The 18319-nt window shown below is 35.3% G+C and overlaps 1 protein-coding gene across 6 annotated transcripts in view; it reads left to right on the top strand.

The window, feature by feature from the left end:
• KIAA1109 (KIAA1109 ortholog) overlaps window positions 1–17615 on the top strand; it is a 211643-nt gene extending 194028 nt beyond the window's left edge. For all 6 annotated transcript variants that reach the window (XM_041758126.1, XM_041758130.1, XM_041758131.1 and 3 more), the window contains 12 exons: window positions 223–360; window positions 1200–1457; window positions 2379–2529; window positions 2907–3064; window positions 3166–3358; window positions 3568–3785; window positions 6197–6448; window positions 7302–7505; window positions 8940–9134; window positions 9567–9701; window positions 12659–12824; window positions 16892–17615. In XM_041758126.1, coding sequence (XP_041614060.1) covers window positions 223–360; window positions 1200–1457; window positions 2379–2529; window positions 2907–3064; window positions 3166–3358; window positions 3568–3785; window positions 6197–6448; window positions 7302–7505; window positions 8940–9134; window positions 9567–9701; window positions 12659–12824; window positions 16892–17108 — 2285 coding nt within the window. In that variant the 3' untranslated portion in view covers window positions 17109–17615. The remainder of the gene's footprint in view (window positions 1–222; window positions 361–1199; window positions 1458–2378; window positions 2530–2906; window positions 3065–3165; window positions 3359–3567; window positions 3786–6196; window positions 6449–7301; window positions 7506–8939; window positions 9135–9566; window positions 9702–12658; window positions 12825–16891) is intronic.
• The last annotated feature ends 704 nt before the right edge of the window (window positions 17616–18319 follow it).

The following is an 18319-nucleotide window of genomic DNA, read 5'->3' on the forward strand; positions in this document are numbered from 1 at the left end:
AAAAATAAAATAAAAAATGAAATGAGAGTAGTGTAAAAATGTGCTATTTGTATCATTTGTGAAAGGAACAAATATTTTCACTTACTAATCATACCATGTAACTTATTTTGATATTTCACTAATTATAACATAATTCAGTTGTGTGTCATATTATACCTGCCATGTGACAATATTAAAGGTTTTGAAATCTGTTCTAACAGATTTTATTTATATATGTATCAGCTGTATGTGATATAGGGTCTGCCTCCTTTAAATATGATATGCGTCGACTCAGTGAAATTCTGGCATTTCCAAGAGCCTGGTATAGGAGAAGTATCGCAAGACGACTATTCCTTGGGGACCAAACTATAAACTTGCCAAGTAAGCTTGTTATGTAATTATAATTATACTTAGGTTACCTTCAGTTTTGGTTACGGTAGTAACAAAAACCCACACAGTTCATTCATTCAGCATATGTCTGCTGAGTGCCTCTAATGTGGTAACCACTGGGAATACAGTAGTATTGGGGATCACAAAAAGCTTACTCTCTTAGAGATTATTCAGCTGATTTATATTCTATAATGATTATTCTGTAATCTGTAAAATCTGCAAATGCAGAAATACCATCTAATCATCCAAGTTAATCATGGTTAATTAAGCATGGAAAACGGAAAATGTTGGGGATATGCTACTACACTGCCTGCATTTTTCTCTTAGATATTGTTGTAGTACCATACTGTGTAAGTGAAAGGTAGAGTTAGCATGATACGGCAGAAAATACTAGAAATCCAAGTTTGAGTCTATCCCTTATTTGTTTTTTTGAAAGAGAAGGCACGCAGGCTTGCATGACCTGGGGGCACAGTAGGGGTAGAAGGAGAAGAGAGAGGATCCCAAGCAAGCCCCCTGCCCAGCATGAAGCCTAATGCAGGGCTGAATCTCAGGACCTTGAGATCATGACCTGACTGAGATCAAGAGTCAGATGCTTAACCAACTAAGCCACCCAGGCACCCCTCTATTCCCTTATTAGTAAAATGAAAAGGGAATAACTGCATTGCTCTTCTCATGAATTTCCATGAGAATAAAATGAAATAGCATGCTGGAATGTACTTTGCAAACCATAGATTGCTGTCCAGTTCTCAAATTAGAAATGGTAGAGTGATGAAATTTCTTATAACATGGAGATTTTACCCTGGCTAACTTTGTTTCTGCTTTTCTAATAGCATCTGGCCCAGGGACCCCTGACTCCATTGAAGGAGTAAGCCAACATCTTTCCCCTGAATCATCAAGAAAAGCTTACTGCAGGACCTGGGAGCAGCCTAGTCAGTCAGCCTCCTTCACGCATATGCCTCAATCACCTAATGTGTTCAATGAGCACATGACAAACAGCACCATGTCACCAGGGACAGCAGCACAGAGCCTAAAATCCCCAGCTTCCATAAGATCAAGGAGTGTGTCTGATTCTTCAGTTCCCCGAAGAGGTAACACTGCTCCCTTTGTTATCAGTATCCTTCCAGTGCCCCCAAGATAAAAATCTTATTTGTTACTCCCAGATTCCTGCCTTAACTGTAGGAAAATATATCCTTGCAGATTTTTATGGAAGATGGGGGGTGGGAATACCCAAAACGAAACACTTCAAAGTATTTGCCAGAAGAGAGAGCTGGATGGCTAGTAGCTTTGAAAAAGGAAAGGAAAAGAGGAATGAGCATATTGTTAGTTTGTTCCACATGGTACAGTTAGAAGTAAAAACAAACCTACAATGTTGTAAAAGATGTTTGATTTAGAAAAAGTTGATTTTTTTTCTGAATGTCAGACCCATTTATGAAAAAGTTAGTCTTTGATATTCATCCAGTCATTCTTTTATTCAGTTAGTGTTTTTTGAACTCTTTTATGTGCTCAGAACTCTACTTGTGTCTGAACATATAAAAATGATATAGTTCATGTCACAAGCTTAGAGTGTAATGAGTAAATGTAGGATTCAGGATACACACTGACCCACAGGAACCCCAGGAGACTGGTGCCTCAGTAGGTGTCTGCATTTCAAAATAGTCCCTGCTTTCAAGTCTTTTATTTGGTAGCAACAGCTTATGATTTTCTCCTTTGTAAAGAAAATCCTAGGATGATGATCTGTGCTGTATTATTCCATGCATACCAGAATTTCCTCATATAAAATGAAGATCATACAGATCTTTATGAGCCTTTTCAGGAAGACTGCCTGCCCTTACTAAACACTCAGTCAAATTGTAGCTGGTATTTTAGAGGCTACATGACAGCCATTAACTGTTAGGTTTTAATTAAGAATACCATATTTTTATTTTGGGGATTATAGTGATAAGAATGGTAATTTTTAATTGCCTGAGCATCTATGTGAATGAATGTGCATTTGATTTTTCTTTTTTTAGATTCACTTTCAAAAACTTCAACTCCTTTTAACAAATCAAACAAAGCAGCAAGCCAACAAGGGACCCCATGGGAAACACTGGTCGTATTTGCCATCAACTTGAAGCAATTAAATGTTCAAATGAATATGAGTAATGTAATGGGAAATACAACGTAAGCTATTCAGATACAAGGAAAATTAGTCATTAGTTGTAATTTTTCTTATGTTGTAGTAAAGCAATTTAAAACCTTTTTAATACTGAAATGTTTGAGACAGTAGAAAAAAGCTGTAAGTTTCTTTATTTTGAAAATGGCTTTATTCTAAAGGTACTGTAATATAAAGTGGCATGGAATATAGTATTCTAAAAAGAAAATTATAGGGAAAACAGTGTAATTTGCTATGAAGAAAGCTTTATTATCAATATTCAAACATTTACCACAGTTTTTATAAGAAATATTTTGTTAAACTTTTAAAAAATCCTCTCATTCCTGTTTTAACTTATGACATTAAAAACTATATGTCTTCTTAATAACCTTTTTCTTTTTTCCAGTTGGACAACAAGTGGTTTGAAGAGCCAGGGCCGTCTGTCAGTAGGAAGTAATCGAGATCGAGAGATAAGCATGTCTGTTGGTCTGGGAAGATCACAGTTGGATTCTAAAGGAGGAGTAGTTGGAGGGACCATAGATGTCAATGCTTTGGAGATGGTTGGTATGTTGAAGCAACTGAAAACAGGTTTTTGAAAATTAATTTTGATAAGTTTTCCCCATGATGCGTTTTTATGAAAAGTAATCATTTTGTTTCTCTTTTAGCTCATATTTCTGAACATCCAAATCAGCAACCTAGTCACAAAATTCAGATTACTATGGGTTCTACTGAAGCTCGAGTTGATTACATGGGCTCAAGTATCCTCATGGGTATCTTCAGTAATGCAGATCTCAAGCTTCAGGATGAATGGAAAGTAAACCTGTATAATACACTGGATTCGAGCATGACTGATAAAAGGTATTTAGTAAAATGTTACTTTTAGATATTTCCTATGACTGCTCTTAATATGTTTTTTTCTTATCCAGTGAGAAACAATTCATTTTTCTTACAAAATGATTTTATATTCAACTAATATGAATGAAAAATCTGGGTGGAGAAGGGAATTTTTCTTGTTGATCTTTAGCTATCTTCTATAAGATATATGATAACTCTGTTTTATGCTTTAGTGAAATATTTGTCCATGGAGATTTGAAGTGGGATATTTTCCAAGTAATGATATCACGATCAACTACACCAGACCTGATAAAAATAGGAATGAAGCTCCAGGAATTTTTTACACAACAGTTTGACACCAGCAAACGAGCTTTGTCTACCTGGGGACCCGTTCCATATCTTCCACCTAAGACAATGACAAATAACTTAGAGAAAAGTTCACAGGAACAATGTAAGAATTAGAACTAAGCCTTTATATATGCTTTATCTTTCACTAAATGTTGTATTCAATCTTAATTTAAAATAATATCTATGTACCATATTTACAAAGTGGTCCGTATATGCTCCTTATTCTGTTCTCTCGGCAAAGTACCTGATTTCCTACCCACCAATGGAATTAAAGGCCATCATTTGGGAAGTCATTATTTATTACCTCCTCCCCCTGCCACAACTCACCTATAACCATACCAACTCCATGCTCTTGAATACTGATTATGACAATACCATGTTCTGGTTTAGAGCATGGGCTATGGAATCAGGATGTCTGATTTTGGATTTATTAGCTGTGTTATATGAGACAGATTATTATTTTCATTCAATTCTATCAGCAAATCAATTATGTTCTTAAGTACGGTTTTAGGCATAGGATGTCTACTAGTAGACAAAATTACCTACATAAAGCTTTGTTCTAATGGAGAGATAGACCATAATTAATTTGCTACTAAATTTGTAAGATAATTTCAGATAAAAAGATGTGCTGAAAAACCAGGAGAAGGAGATAAAGAATAATACTGTGTTAGGCTAGCTAGTTTAGAAAGGTGGTCAGAGAAGCCTTTTAAAGTTTTAGGCTAGAAAGATCTCTGCTAGGGAAGAGAGTTCTAGGCATAGGGATTTGTTGGAAAGGGCAAAGCTCCTACAGTAGAAGAAACTTGGCTTATTTGAGGATCATTAAGGCGACTACTTTGGTGGAAAAGAGTGAGCAAGCAGGAAAATGTCAGACATGAATGGCCACAGAAAGGTTTTTAATATGATATGTAGTACTGGAGAGTTCTGAACAGATTTGATCCTTGATTTACTCTTTCTCAAGATATTCCTTTTTAAAGAGTCACTCTGGTTGCTCTGTGCAGAATAGACTACAGGTGGTTAAGAGTGGAAATAGAAATCATTGCAGTAATTATCATTACTGTTGTTACACACATAGTTATAGTAAGGAGGCCTTCAGAAGAGTCCTGACAGCAAATGATGACAGCTTTAACTAGAGAGAGGTAAAAGTGGTGAAGAGTAGTCAGAATCAGGATAATTTTAAGTAACTCTTTATAATCACAGAAGCAGTACATGTGCATTGGAAAAGCCTGGAAAACACATACAAGCAAAAAATAGAAACATCACATTCCTCCCGGAAATCATCACTGAACAATTTAGACTATATACTTTCAGATAATTTTCTATAAACCTATAAAACCTGTGTACTTTTTACCAAAATATTGTTCATACTGTTTTGTAATTTTTTCTGGTGAACAGTATTGTTTTCCACTTTGCAAAGTATATATCTCCTCTAGCCTTCTGACCACCTTCTACATTTGACTTAAAATTATTCTTACAACTGATTTGTCCAAACCAATATATCAGATTCAAGATCACAGATGAAGTCTGGTTATGTTCCTTGACCTCACTTGTTGAAGCTACTTGGCCAATTGTCTTGCAGAATGTCCTATCTTTTACATTTTTTTCAGTTGTTTTCTTGTGTTCTCATTTATCTTGTTCCTCTAATCCCTGTATTTCTTTTAAACTAGAATTGGTGTCAGTTATAAACAAGTTAGAGAGATATTCCTCAAAACTACTGGCCTGGATTCTTAAAAGTCCTTGTCTTGGAAAACAAACCAGGCTTAGGAAACCATTTTAGATTAAAGGAAACTAAAGAGACATGCCAACTAAATACAATGAATGATCCTTGATTGGATCTGGAATGAGAGTTGTGGAAAACAGCCTACGAACATTATTGGCATAAATGAAGAATATAAATACAAATTTTACATCCGACTAGTGCTTTTTGAACTGTAATGTGTATCTAAAACACCTGGAGATCTCATTAAAATGCAGATTCTGATACAGTAGGTATAGGGTGGACTTAAGAGTCTCTTTTTCCTTCTAACAAGCCACTGGGTGATGCTGCTGCTGCTGCTGCTGGTCCTCGGGTCTCACTTTTGAGTAACAGGGGTATAAGCAAGTAAAAAAAACTAGGAGATCGCCATTTGATTTCTAGCCTTTCTAGTCACTGGTTCACTTAACCCCTTTTCTGCTTCACTTGAAAAGAATCTAAATGAAATACCTAATTTACAGTTATTGTGAGAATTGTGTCAAATTTCATGCAAGTGCTTTATAAATCATGAATCATTACAGAGGTGTTAGTTGTAATTATTAGCAAGTTACTTCTTTCTTTAATTCTAGTCATCCTTATGCAGCATCTTTTCCCAGAGTGTACTTTTATTAGCTTCTGCTTGATGTTAACCACATATTGGATTATTTTCGTCCTTTACCTGTATCACTTCAGCTGTAGAAAATACAGAAAATTCTGCCTTCCTTCCTGCTTTTCAAGGTGTTTGTGAGACACTTGAGGATAAGTGGTTTTTGGTTTTCTTGCAGTGCTTGACGCAGCTCATCATCGACATTGGCCTGGAGTATTGAAGGTGGTATCAGGATGTCACATATCCTTATTTCAGATTCCATTACCAGAAAATGGAATGCAGTTCGGAGGATCAATGAGCTTACATGGAAATCATATGACACTAGCTTGTTTTCATGGTCCAAATTTCCGTTCAAAATCCTGGGCCCTCTTTCACTTAGAAGAACCAAATATTGCTTTTTGGACTGAAGCTCAGAAAATCTGGGAAGATGGTAAACTGACATATAACTTTTACCTTTTCTTATCTTCTGATATGATTATAGATGACAGAGAAGTTTTCCTTTCTCGTATCTTTTATATGTTTTTGTTATATTTCTGAAGTCCATGTCTATTTGTTTTTATGTACTTGACATGTCAAGGAGTTCCCTGCCAGTGAGTCAGTATCTATAAAGTCTGGAGCACGAGGAAGGACTTATTCTGAACTTGCCATCCTATTCTGTTTCTTACTCTAGGCAATTAAAGTTTCTGCTGCTATGGCTGGCCACAGTCATAATAGTTATTATAAATATTATAAAAACATAAAAGACACATGGTGGTAGCTTAAGGAAATAGTCAAGACTAAATTATAAAACTTTATGGATAAAGCTGTGCTTTTACCTCTGTTTACAGTGATAAACCTCACCTTTTAGCTATCATTTCCTATTCTGTGGTTCCATAATGATGAAGGAAAGAATGGTTGATGCTCATCATCTTACCAGGGATAAATTCAGTTATAACTAAAAGAAAGAAAAATTATATGTGATTTTTTTCTTCTCAATTTTACACCCTTCCCTATCTATGTATGAGTTAACTAAATCTATTACTCTAGACCCACAACTATTTTTTTTTTAATTTATTTATGATAGTCATAGAGAGAGAGAGAGAGAGGCAGAGACACAGGCGGAGGGAGAAGCAGGCTTCATGCACCGGGCCCTGATGTGGGATTCGATCCCGGGTCTCCAGGATCGCGCCCTGGGCCAAAGGCAGGCGCCAAACCGCTGCGCCACCCAGGGATCCCTAGACCCACAACTATTTTCTTGCATCTAAACATAGTTTGTTAACATTAAAAACTTTTTTTCCTTCTAGGCTCTAGTGATCATTCTACATACATAGTACAAACATTGGATTTTCATCTGGGCCATAATACCATGGTTACCAAACCATGTGGTGCTTTGGAAAGTCCTATGGCAACAATAACCAAGATAACAAGACGTCGCCATGAAAATCCACCCCATGGAGTAGCAAGTGTAAAAGAATGGTTCAATTATGTTACAGCCACAAGGAATGAAGGTTAAAAGTCTATTTCTTTGGAGAGATTTGTTTTCTGTGTCTGGGACTCTGTTGCCTCCATTTAGAATTTAAGTAGAGGGAAATTTTTCATTTTTTAATTAAACTAGTTGCATTTTACTCATGATGACATAAATGACAATATTAGTACATAATTCACCACTCTGATAGTGCAAAATCTCAGACTAAAAATTATTTTAGATGTAACTGAAAACATTCCAAATAATTGTTTTAAATAAATGAAGTTTATTATAGTTAGAAAAATATTTTTTCTTTGATGCTTAACATCACAAGTTTGGTAAAGTTACTACACAATTAAGTCACTGAATTCCACAAACTTTAAGGTTTGGGTTGGTTGGAATAAAATGAAACTTAATAATATTCCTATGAAACCAGTTTAAAAGGAGTATGATGAGTTTTCCCATTTGATTAGAATCACCAGTCTTGTAATAATGTAGCCACAAACTTTAAGGTTTGGGGTTGTTGGAATAAAATAAAACTTAATAATATTCCTATGAAACAAGTTTAAAAGGAGTATGATGAGTTTTCCCATTTGATTAGAATCAGCAATCTTGTAATAATGTAGCCAGAAAACTCTTATATTGTGGGTTCAAGTACTGATTTTACCAACTATGTCATCTGTATTGGAAGGGTGACTGATTGAGACTTGCTAAGACTGGAATGTTTTACGTAAAAATAACCATCTTTCAAAATGGGAAAGATGACTTGTGCCCCATTGAAAATAATTATTATGGAATAGGCTGCACCAGGGATTAGGCCTATTAAAAATGTTCTAGGAACAAAGAATGATAAGGAAGTGAATTAGAAGATTATGCATGTATTAACTATTCTATATTGAATATTATACCTTCCAAAGAAAGATTTTGGAGGAGGGAGTTCTTTTTGGCTGGGATACCATGGAGTATTAGCAAACTGCACTGCTACCTATATACCTGAAAACTGCTAGGTTTTCTAAGGAAACCATAGCACTTATGTTGGGAAAAATCAAGACTTCTACCTTAATTCAAGGTCAAGAACATATTTAATTGCGAATTCTAAGCTTAATGAAATCCTTAAATTTAGACATTAATTTAGTTAAAAATAATTTTAAAGTTTTAAATTTGAGAAACAAAACCAAAATGTATTAGATTTATCCAAATTATGTTATAAAGCTTTTGTCTTGAGAATAGTGATATACATCACTATCATATATATATATAGGTAAAACACTGCATATTTATATTTATATTTATATTTATATTTATATATTCTCAAGACCAAAACTTTATATGGCTCTATTTTAAAAAATGTAAGTCATTATTTTCCAACTTCTAAAATGATAAAAATTCTATGTATAATAGTGTCATGAATGCTATAGGTTTATCATTGCCTGTTGGTTTAATTTGATTCTTCTCGTCTTTATTATTGTCCATGTAGAGCTAAACCTACTTCGTAACGTTGATGCTAATAACACTGAGAATAGCACTACAGTGAAGAATTCTAGTTTGTTGAGTGGATTCAGAGGAGGTTCTAGCTACAATCATGAAACAGAAACTATCTTTGCATTACCAAGGATGCAGCTTGAATTTAAATCCATTCATGTTCAAGAACCACAGGAACCTTCATTACAGGGTATGTGGAAAAAGTTTCTAAAGTTACTAAGAAAATTCTAAAGGAACTTTGAATTACGGGTTTTGCGTAGGTTGTCTGTGTAAGAGTAATATAGTCTAATGAAATTGATTTGTTTAGTCAAATTTTCTTACCAGCTATATGACTGCTGGCATATAATTTGATCCATTTGTGCCTCTTTCTCTTCAGTGACATGGGAGGAAAATAACAGGATTTCATGCATAGGGTTTTTATGCATTTTAATAAATGGCATGTACTTGGAAAGTGCTTAGTAAACTACTATCATTTGTAAATAAACATATAGAAACTACTCAGTTCTAGTTGCATTTGTAGTTGCATTTAATGGATGCATTTACATGAACCCATGTCGCTTGTTATTAACAGGAAGTGAAAGGGACTTAAGAAATCTTTTACTATAGAACTTTGCCATTGCAGATGCCAGCCTGAAGCCAAAGGTAGAATGTAGTGTGGTGACAGAGTTCACTGACCACATTTGTGTGACTATGGATGCTGAGCTCATCATGTTCCTTCATGATTTAGTGTCCGCTTATCTTAAGGAAAAAGAAAAAGGTGGGTAGCATATTCTTTTTTTCTTTCCCATTTCAGGAAAGGCAGTTGTCAGTACCATTTATATGGATTTTTATGGTCTAATGGTAAAATGCGTACTCTGTCTCCTTCCTTTAAATTGTAAATATCAATCAATGAAATAAATATCAATAATATGTTAGTAAAACTATGTGACAGACATTCTGAGTGTCTGCTATGTCCATGACACTTTTATACATAACTCACACTAAATGGTTTGTGTGTGTGTTTTAAGATTTTATTTATTTATTCATGAGAGACAGAGAGAGGCAGAGACATAGAGGGAGAAGCAGGCTCCTCGCAGGGAGCCTGATGCGGGACTCGATCCCCAGACCTGGGATCACACCCTGAGCCAAAGGCACTCTGCTCACTGCTGAGCCACCCAGGCATCCCTGGATGGTGTTTTATACTTTACAAAATGTTTCCATATATGTTATGTACATTATCAGGCCCTGTAGGAGAATCTCACAAAGAAGGATGAGAAAGAAAATCTCTTTAAGGAAATACTGATAGTCAAAGTGAAATGGCTAAAGAAACAACTACATAATGAATAGCATGAATTGTATACATTGTCAGGAAAACTGAATTAAGTTATATAAATCTGTTTGGAATGCAGAGAACATTTTTTAAATAAATAAATTAGACTTCAGTGGTAGTGTTTTGTTTTTATGAGCTAGCTAACATTGGCTTACTCACTAGAAATTGACATGTTTGTCTGTTAAGAAACAAATGGTAACCCTAATATCTGTATGGAACTGGTTGACTATATTATGGTGTCCGTATAATGGAATGGAATACTCTGTGGCTGTTTAAAAGAATGGGGTAGTCTGAAATATAATGATATAGAATGATATCCAAATATATGGTCTTTATGCACCCAGTAAATATATATTACACAAATATATGAATATATAGTAGTAAAATGACAGATGTGATTTTTTTTAATTGCTTGGAATACATGCTATTTGTTTAGGTCACCCTATAATTCATTTTCCTAATGAACAAAACTATAAAATTTTTCTAGCAGGTATTTCAAAATAGCCTCATGATAAATGTTTGAGTGAAGAAACAGATTATCAAAAATCAATGCAAAAGTAGCATAGCATAGACTGAATTGCTGTTCCATTAGTATTCATCTAGATGTGCCAAAAATCCTGAGAGTAAAAGCAGTAATGATGGCTGGAGGAATCTATGAGATACTAGTTGAAACTTAAATGACTGAAACTATATAATAGGAAATATTATATACAAGTAAATCCTGTCTTCACTTATAGCACCAACATACACCAGTCCCTAGTAATCCCCTTGTTTTTCTCTCTGTTTTAATAGTTAAACTTCACGTGGAAAAAAACAGACTCTAAGAAAACCTGGGAAGTTCAGAATTCTTTTCTAGTCTATGTCTATATAAAAACCTGCCAGATTTCTTTCTCGCAGTTATTTGTGAAATCTTTGTAATTTTATGAAATACTGTGTTGGTCTTGATCTGTCATGAACTGTGCACATTAAAATAAAAACCCACTTATTAAATACAAACTGCTGTACAACAAAAAAGGGAGAAAAGACTGAGAACAAACTAGCGGTTGCTAAAGGGGAGAGGAGTGGCAAGATGGGCAAAATGGACAAGGGGGATTAAGAGATACAAACCTCTAGTTATAAAATAAGTCACGGGAATAAAAAGTACAGCACAAGGGGTATCGTCAATAATACTGTAATACACTTCTGGCAAGCATTTCAAAATGTATATTAATTGCTATATCACTATGTTGTACACCTGAAACTAATTTAATATTATGTATAAATTATATTTAAATTAGAAGTAGAAAAGCAAACCTGTATAACATTCTTTCAATAGGAAAAAAGGAAATGGGAACTTGATTATCAGACTTCAATGACCAAGTGTTATATTATCTATGGGAATTTCAATTATAAGTAAAAATATTTTAATAGCTATATTTTGTTATTAAAAACTAAAAGCAGTTCTGTTCAAAATTGGCATAAGCATGCCTAATTTTTAACAGCATGTAAGGCTAGACCAGAATCAACATATTTCTAGAAAATCAAGATAGATTGTAGCACTGTAACCACTACCAGTAATAAAAGCAGAGCAATTGTGAGCAGGCAATAACTGAAGACATCTATACTCTTCTGTAGTGTGAACGTAAATACAGCTTTATCCTAGGCTCAGTCCCAATCAATATGTCATCCTTACTACTAATTCACAACAAAGTTAAAACCAGAGTTATATAATCCCTGGATATTACATAGTTTATCTGTTATTTTATGCCCAATTTGTGTCTTGAACTTTTATTCTAATACTACATATATTAGAGTTTGCCATATGAAAGCTACCTTTGTCTCAGATTTGATTTTAATTTTGTATATATTTTGATCACCAGTGTAAAAAGAACTTGTCTTTCATAAAGCACTGGAGTCTTCACTATAAAGAGTGAAAGGCTGCTTGCATAAAAAGCTCCTAAGTTACTACCAGTGTTCAAATATATAGAGAGACATTAACATCCTAAAACTATTAAGTGGTACACTTTAAATGATTGAACTGTATGATATCTCGATAAAGCTGTTAAAAAAGTGTCCACCTGTAGCCATTCTTTAAGAAGCCTCAGTTTCAATGCCCTATGCTTGCTGTCAAATAAGTCTTGGCATTCTTTACTATTAGTTTTAAGCACACAAATATGTGTAAATTATATGCTATTCCTCAAAAATAATGAGATGTTAACTTTTATATTGTCTTTAAGAAATACCAATAATTGGCAGTTATTTATGGCTTATTTTAAAATACTAGTTTTTCAGAAATGTAATTAAATGAGGCTTTGGCCAGTTCATAAGTAAAATGGAGCCAATTATACTGTTCATATGGTGATTTAAGATACATTTATAAGATACATATTTGCAATATTAATCTACCATTTTCATTTTCATTATAGCCATTTTTCCACCTCGGATTTTATCTACTCGACCAGGACAGAAAAGTCCAATTATTATACATGATGACAATTCCTCTGACAAAGACAGAGAGGACAGCATCACTTATACTACTGTGGACTGGAGAGACTTTATGTGTAACACATGGCATCTAGAACCCACTCTTAGGTAAGTAGTGGGTGTATATATTTACCTGTATCCTACAAGATTATCATGAGTAAAAGGTTATAAATGTAGCAAGTTAAATACAGTTTACCAAAAACCTGTTTTAGACATTAGCTACTTACGACATCTCTAACTTCTGGCTGTTTCTGCTCCATTCTGCTTTTTTAAGTGCTTCTAATGCAAGACAAAAGAAGCTCAAACATCACACCTAGCTCAGCACTCTCCACTCTGTGGCATTCTGTTAATCACTAAAATATAATAACTCCACCTCCACTATTGATGTTATTTTCTTTACCATCTTTTTTACCAGGATGTTATTTTCAAGTATTTGAGGTACCTGCAGTAAACTTTTTTGTTTCTTAGTTTGGAAAGATATCCTAACAAACTTCTCACATATGTCATGACAGTGTAATAGAACTTACAGTGTCACAATGACTTACTGTCTGCATGCTAAGCAATATAGAACTATCCCTGAAATGTTGAATTTAATGCTGTAAGATTCAGGTTTGTTTAGAGACATGTTCTACTAAAATCATGATCCCAGTTACATCAACTTATTTTCATATTAACATTTCAAACATATTTTCTAGTTTTAATTACATTTATAATGGCTGCTCTAACTAGTAGTACTTGTATGTCCTTGTTTACAGTTACCACTCATAACCTTCCTATCATTTTCCCCTTTGCTCTCCTCTGCTTTGTTAATCAACTTTTAATCATCTAAATCACGGAATAACAGTATCAAAAAAAATCCATCAAACTCCAGCACAACATTTCTACAGAACAATACGGATTTCATTTAGATAAGGCTGTTATTCATTTATGCCACAAAATAATTCTTTTTTTTTTTTTTTTTAACTTTTATTGGTGTTTAATTTACCAACATACAGAAAAACACCCAGTGCTCATCCCGTCAAGTGTCCACCTCAGTGCCCGTCACCCATTCCCCTCCAACACCCGCCCTCCTCCCCTTCCACCACCCCTAGTTCGTTTCCCCGAGTTAGGAGTCTTTATGTTCTGTCTCCCTTCCTGATATTTCCCAACATTTCTTTTCCCTTCCTTTATATTCCCTTTCACTATTATTCATATTCCCCAAATGAATGAGAACATACACTGTTTGTCCTTCTCCGATTGACTTATTTCACTCAGCATAATACCCTCCAGTTCCATCCACGTTGAAGCAAATGGTGGGTATTTGTCGTTTCTAATTGCTGAGTAATATTCCATTGTATACATAAACCACATCTTCTTTATCCATTCATCTTTCGATGGACACCGAGGCTCCTTCCACAGTTTGGCTATTGTGGCCATTGCTGATAGAAACATCGGGGTGCAGGTGTCCCGACGTTTCATTGCATCTGAATCTTTGGGGTAAATCCCCAACAGTGCAATTGCTGGGTCGTAGGGCAGGTCTATTTTTAACTCTTTGAGGAACCTCCACACAGTTTTCCAGAGTGGCTGCACCAGTTCACATTCCCACCAACAGTGTAAGAGGGTTCCCTTTTCTCCGCATCCTCTCCAACATTTGTGGTTTCCTGCCTTGTTAATTTTCCCCATTCTCACTGGTGTGAGGTGGTATCTCATTGTGGTTTTGATTTGTATTTCCCTGATGGCAAGTGATGCAGAGCATTTTCTCATGTGCATGTTGGCCATGTCCATGTCTTCCTCTGTGAGATTTCTCTTCATGTCTTTTGCCCATTTCATGATTGGATTGTTTGTTTCTTTGGTGTTGAGTTTAATAAGTTCTTTATAGATTTTGGAAACTAGCCCTTTATCTGATATGTCATTTGCAAATATCTTCTCCCATTCTGTAGGTTGTCTTTTAGTTTTGTTGACTGTATCCTTTGCTGTGCAAAAGCTTCTTATCTTGATGAAGTCCCAATAGTTCATTTTTGCTTTTGTTTCTTTTGCCTTCGTGGATGTATCTTGCAAGAAGTTACTGTGGCCAAGTTCAAAAAGGGTGTTGCCTGTGTTCTCCTCTAGGATTTTGATGGAATCTTGTCTCACATTTAGATCTCTCATCCATTTTGAGTTTATCTTTGTGTATGGTGAAAGAGAGTGGTCCAGTTTCATTCTTCTGCATGTGGATGTCCAATTTTCCCAGCACCATTTATTGAAGAGACTGTCTTTCTTCCAATGGATAGTCTTTCCTCCTTTATCGAATATTAGATGGCCGTACATTTCAGGGTCCACTTCTGGGTTCTCTATTCTGTTCCATTGATCTATGTGTCTGTTTTTGTGCCAGTACCACACTGTCTTGATGACCACAGCTTTGTAATACAACCTGAAATCTGGCATTGTGATGCCCCCAGCTAAGGTTTTCTTTTTTAAAATTCCCCTGGCTATTCGGGGTCTTTTCTGATTCCACACAAATCTAAAAATAATTTGTTCTAACTCTCTGAAGAAAGTCCATGGTATTTTGATAGGGATTGCATTAAACGTATAAATTGCCCTGGGTAACATTGACATTTTTACAATATTAATTCTGCCAATCCATGAGCATGGAATATTTTTCCATCTCTTGCCACAAAATAATTCTAAAGCAAGAAAATATCCATTTTACAGTGGAGTCTTGTATAAGCAGAAAGTAGTGACTTTGTGTTAATTTGTATACAATAAAATTTGGTATTAACAGTATATAGAAGTATTAACTGTCAATACTCAGAAGAAAATTAAAATACTGCAAAGATCCTGATGCAGAAAACTACTTAGAAAATTTGTTTTGATTTTATAAATCTATGATGAAATTAAGTATCTTAATTTAAAATGAGTGTAAGTAGTTTAATTTGCCATTCTTCGTTTTTTTTTTTTTTTTAAGCATACCACCAAGAGACTAGTTAATACGGTGTGGTGGAGAGCATGTTGAAGAGTTCTGGCTCTAAGTCCAGTTGTATAGATAGCATAGTAAACTAAATGATCTTGGCCAAAGGACCTATTTCTGCTTCACTTGTCTCCTAAGAAAAATTTGGTGAACAGTATTACTACCTTGTAGGGTTGTTAAAATGGTTAAATGAGTTAACACAAAATGCTTATAACTATAGAGTCTTAATAGACCAGCGCTTAATACTCCCTTTTCCTTACCCAAGTTCAGAAGCAATTAAAACAGAGAGAGGCAGCTGAGAATGAAAGTAACAGTTTTAGTAGTCACAAAGCTCTTAACTGTGAATGTGGTTTGATGTCCGGCAACAGTGGCCTCTACTACAGAGTCCAGGTTTGGACTTAACTACAGGCTTTTCACGATGCAGAACACCAGAGTTGTGTGCCCGCCCCCACCTTGAGTTCTGCAGTCGGCAGCCCTGTGAACTCATGGACTCACCTAGCCACAAGCAGCCTCTAACAGTCTTCTGCTAACCTATTTAGAGGCCTGTCCTTGAGAAACCTTTTGGACCAAGCAATGGAGCAAAATGAGCGGCTCTTAAGAGAAGGCAGGGAAGACCGTACTGAACTACACGACCCAGTTCCTCTGTTAACTTGCCAGTCAGATAAATCCTTAATACAGGAGCAGGGAGCCAGGAGTGTTTCACTAATGGCTGTTCCTCTAAATAGAAGGAAATACTAGGAGTTGGGAGAAAATGTTTCTTTCTTTAAACATGTTTAACACATAGCAAACACTTAGGAAATTTTGGCCTTTTTTCCTCCCACCATTAGGCCACATATATGCCGAACTCATTTTTTTCTCAGCTTTATTGAGGTATAATTTACAAAACATGTAAGATATTTTAAGTGGACAGTGTCATAATTTGATACATGTACACATTGTAAAAGGATTCCTCCCATTACATTAATGTCTTTTAGAATGAACCAAATGTTCTTTAAATGTCAAGATGACTCTGTAACTTAAGAGGCCTAAAATAATCAGAATGAAATTCACTTAATTCCACTGCTGTGTAGGCTCTCAGGGATACTTATAATCACATTTTTCGAATGCTGTAAACCCAGGAATTGCAGCTTAGATCATTCAGTCACACCTACTGAGAGGAGTCTGCCTCGGACATCTGAAAGAGGCTTATGATGTTCCTGAACCTACTGCTTAATATTATTATTATCTGTAATTTTATCTGTAATTTTAGATTAATCTCTTGGACTGGAAGAAAGATTGATCCAGTAGGTGTTGATTATATTCTTCAAAAACTGGGCTTCCATCATGCCAGGACTACTATTCCTAAATGGCTTCAAAGAGGAGTCATGGATCCACTTGACAAGGTTCTATCAGTTCTTATAAAAAAACTGGGTACTGCACTACAGGATGAAAAGGAAAAGAAAGGAAAAGACAAAGAAGAACACTAAAATCACTTGATCTGTGAACAAATTATGATTGTGTCCGTTTAGTTTTATTACACTGGAGTGTTTTTTTTTCTTTTTGTATAGTAAAATTATTTTCAGTATAACTTAAAATAACTAATTTTGTGGCCATTATATTGAAAACTTGTAAGTTGTTTATTCTAGTTCCAGCATTCTGTATACAGTGAAGTATTGCATGATAATGTAAATTTTGTGAAAACCTAGATTAAAATATATAAATCTACTCCGTAAGGTTTATGATTATATTATGTGCAATATGATTCCTGCATCTTTAAAATATTTTCAGAGTAACTGTGAATTTTTGTTATTGGCCATAACTTTTAGAAAAATCTTGTTCATAATGTGATTTTTTTGGTCATTAATTGCTTTTTCTTTTTTTAAAATAATAGTCTTGTAAAATACCTATTTGTATATAGTTTGAGTAAATGTGATATGATTACCACTAAAATATTGTTTGTAACTATTGTAATAAAGTCACAATGATTGATTTCACTCTGTCGTTATCTCTGAGTCATTATTCTTTGGGTAGCTTATTTTTATAATAAATACCTATCCTGTTACTGCATGTTTTCATAGATGATGATTAATATTAAAAAATTAAATCATATGGTGCCTCGGTGGCTTAGTCAGTTAAGCATTGGACTCGACCTGATTTCAGCTCAGGTCACAATCTCAGGGTCATGAGATCAAGCCCTGCCTCTGGCTTTATGCTCAGCACAGCATCTACTCATCCCTCTCCCTCTGCCCCGCCCTCCCCCCAGCTATCCCTGAAATAAATAAATAATATCCTTGGGGGAGGAGTTAAGATGGAGAAGGGGGGACTCTGGGCTTTCCTCTACCCTCAAACATAGCTGTATTGAAGTCAGGTCACTTGGAATATTCAGGAGATCCATCTGAGGATTGGAAGTAGAATCTCCATGGTTGGGAGGGAGACAGCATGGCAGGTACAAGATGCATGGAAGTAAACTGTGGGAGAGAAAAACTGTCCAGCTGTGGAGGGAGGGAACCCTTTCCTGGAGAGAGCAGGGAATGCTGAGAGAGTGCAGCACCAGTTTTGCACAAGAAAAAAACCTCTCTCACCACAGACTGGGGAGACAGGGGAACTGAGTGTTGCAAGTTTTTTGCAAACAGCAAGTGGAGCTCAAACTCAAGTTTTCACAGAGTGGAGCTGTAGCCTGTGCCCAAGGGAGGAGGGC

This window comes from Vulpes lagopus, chromosome 6, assembly GCF_018345385.1.
Source record: "Vulpes lagopus strain Blue_001 chromosome 6, ASM1834538v1, whole genome shotgun sequence".
Taxonomy (NCBI): Eukaryota; Metazoa; Chordata; class Mammalia; order Carnivora; family Canidae; genus Vulpes; species Vulpes lagopus.